At 39.6% G+C, this 2,324-nt stretch overlaps 1 gene segment (V, D, J or C); it reads right to left on the reverse strand.

Annotated features, from left to right (window-relative positions):
- Window positions 1-611: 611 nt before the first annotated feature.
- On the reverse strand, window positions 612-1,326 carry LOC103146473 (Ig kappa chain V region 3547-like). The segment is given in 2 exon segments: window positions 612-980; window positions 1,088-1,326. Coding segments are annotated over 2 exon segments (384 nt in total).
- Between the last annotated feature and the right edge of the window lie 998 nt (window positions 1,327-2,324).

The raw sequence follows: 2,324 nt of genomic DNA on the forward strand, positions 1-2,324 counted from the left end.
AATGATTTTGTTTCTTTACGAAAAAAAAGAAAAGTTTTTGACTCATCAGAGGTCCTTGTCTTGGAATATAATCATTCAGGCAAACTTTAGTCTGGCCTTTTTACTTAGAGAGCAAAGCTTTACTCTTTTATCATCTCCCATAACAGAAGTTACATTTGTGCAGTCTCTTCTCTTTTAGAGTCAGCCATGTGTTTAATGACAAATGCAGCAAGATCTTGCTGTAAGTCTTGTGTTGAAATGTTTGTGTTTTCTGAGACACCAAACATTTTACAATCTGTTCCAGGGTGAAATAGTTTGGACAGCCAGACCTTTGACGCGTTGGTTCATTTGACAGTTTTTCATGCAGTAGAATTGCTGATTTCACATTCTTTTGAAGAATGGGAAATTCTTCTTCAGACTCATGAAACATCATGGTGGGATTTCCTTGGTTCCCACCATGATGTTCACTGCCACTTTAATATGAGGAGCACACAAAGGACACGATCAAACCTCCTTCAAGCTCACACACACAACCACACACATATGTAACCTACAGTGTTTATTTTAGCTTAGCATGGCTTTTATTTCTTGAGGCAACACAATCAGTCTCTGCAGCTGCAGTTCAGTTTCAGTTCATTCTGACTGAGGAGGTTTTTGTACGACTGTTTTTCACTGTGTGAACACATCCTGGCTGTTGGGGTAATGAAAACTCTGGCAGTAATAAACTCCAGCATCTTCAGCCTGAACTCCACTGATGGTCAGAGTGAAGTCAGAGTTTGATCCACTGCCTGAAAAATGACTTGGAGTCCCTGATGCTCGAGTGCTGGTAGTATAAATGAGGAGCTTAGGAGTTTGTCCATCTTTCTGTTGGTACCAGGCTAAACGGTGGGAGCTGCTATAAACATAAACATCCTGACTGGTTCTACAGTTGATGGTGGCAGATCCTCCAATATCAGCTCTCACTGCTGCAGGCTGAGTCAGTGTGTACTGACCTCTGACCTCTGAGGACACAGAGACAAAAACATGCAGCAGCTTCATGGTTTAGTCAGCTTCATTTCAGAGGGACAGATGTTCATAGAGGAGAGGAGTTGGATTCTCTGGACTTTACCTGTGAAGCAGCAGCAGAGGAGAGTCCAGATGAGGACGCAGATCAAAGTCATGTTTCTGATGATGAGGAGGATTTCTGTGTCTTCTGCTGTGATGAAGGACAGCTGTCAGTCATCCAGTGTTCAACTGTCAGGACTATAAACTCTCCCAGAGCGCTGGAGCATGGAGCTGATGATGCAAAGTGGCTCTATGGAAATGCTGTGACTGAGTCCAATAGAGACTAATGTGATGGATTTAAGACAAAGCTCCTATTTATTTTTATGTGGCATTTAATTTTTCTTTAATCACAATGTTCTACTGTAAATTTGTGATCAAAATATATTTATTTTATCAGAGATGGCAATGGCAACCAGCCCTCCACTACTCTGCAAGGATAAGCAGGTTTAGACATTAGATAGAATTAAAATCTCTCTGTGACATGTTTTCTATGCAGTATCACACAGGGAGCTAAAGTTATGCGGTCTCTTCTATTTCAGAGTCAGTCATGTGTTTTCTTATCAACATCAGCAAAAGCTTGCAGTAAATGTCGACATGTTTGTGTTTTCTGATACTCCTCCAAACATTTTCCCATCTGTTTTCAGGGTGAAATAGTTTGGACAGCCCGATCTTTGGCATGTTGGTTCACTTTTTGATGATTTCAAATTCTTTTGAGATTTCTTTGATTCCCTTTTTAGCCTCAAAAGCTTCTATAATCTTCTTCATGAAGGAATAAAACATTATGTTCAGTCTCACTTTAACAATCAGAAGCACACGAAGTTAAATGTCTGATCAAACCTCCAAACTGTTGAACATGGATGTTCTGATCATGCACATCTGTGTGATTTCAGGAGGGATTAAATGTGGGGCTGTCTATTTCTCACCAGATTTTCTCGTTTCTTTGATACATTTTATAACAATATGGCACAAAATGCAAATTATTGTAATGATAAATCACTGTTTTATGATTTTTTTTAAATTAATGTATGACTAAACTATTAATGATTAAACAGTATTCACTTTAGTTTACAGAAATGGACTGTTTACTCCTTGGATGAACACAGTCTCTGCAATTGCAGTTCAGTTTCAGTTCAGTTTGACTGAGGGAGGTTTTTGTACGACTGTTTTCCACTGTGTGAACACCCACTGGCTGTTGATGACATGAAAACTCTGACAGTAATAAACTGCAGCATCTTCAGCCTGAACTCCACTGATGGTCAGAGTGAAGTCAGAGTTTGATCCACTGCCTGTAAAACGACTTG

The sequence above is a fragment of the Poecilia formosa genome, unplaced genomic scaffold, assembly GCF_000485575.1.
Source record: "Poecilia formosa unplaced genomic scaffold, Poecilia_formosa-5.1.2 Scaffold158, whole genome shotgun sequence".
Classification (NCBI taxonomy): domain Eukaryota; kingdom Metazoa; phylum Chordata; class Actinopteri; order Cyprinodontiformes; family Poeciliidae; genus Poecilia; species Poecilia formosa.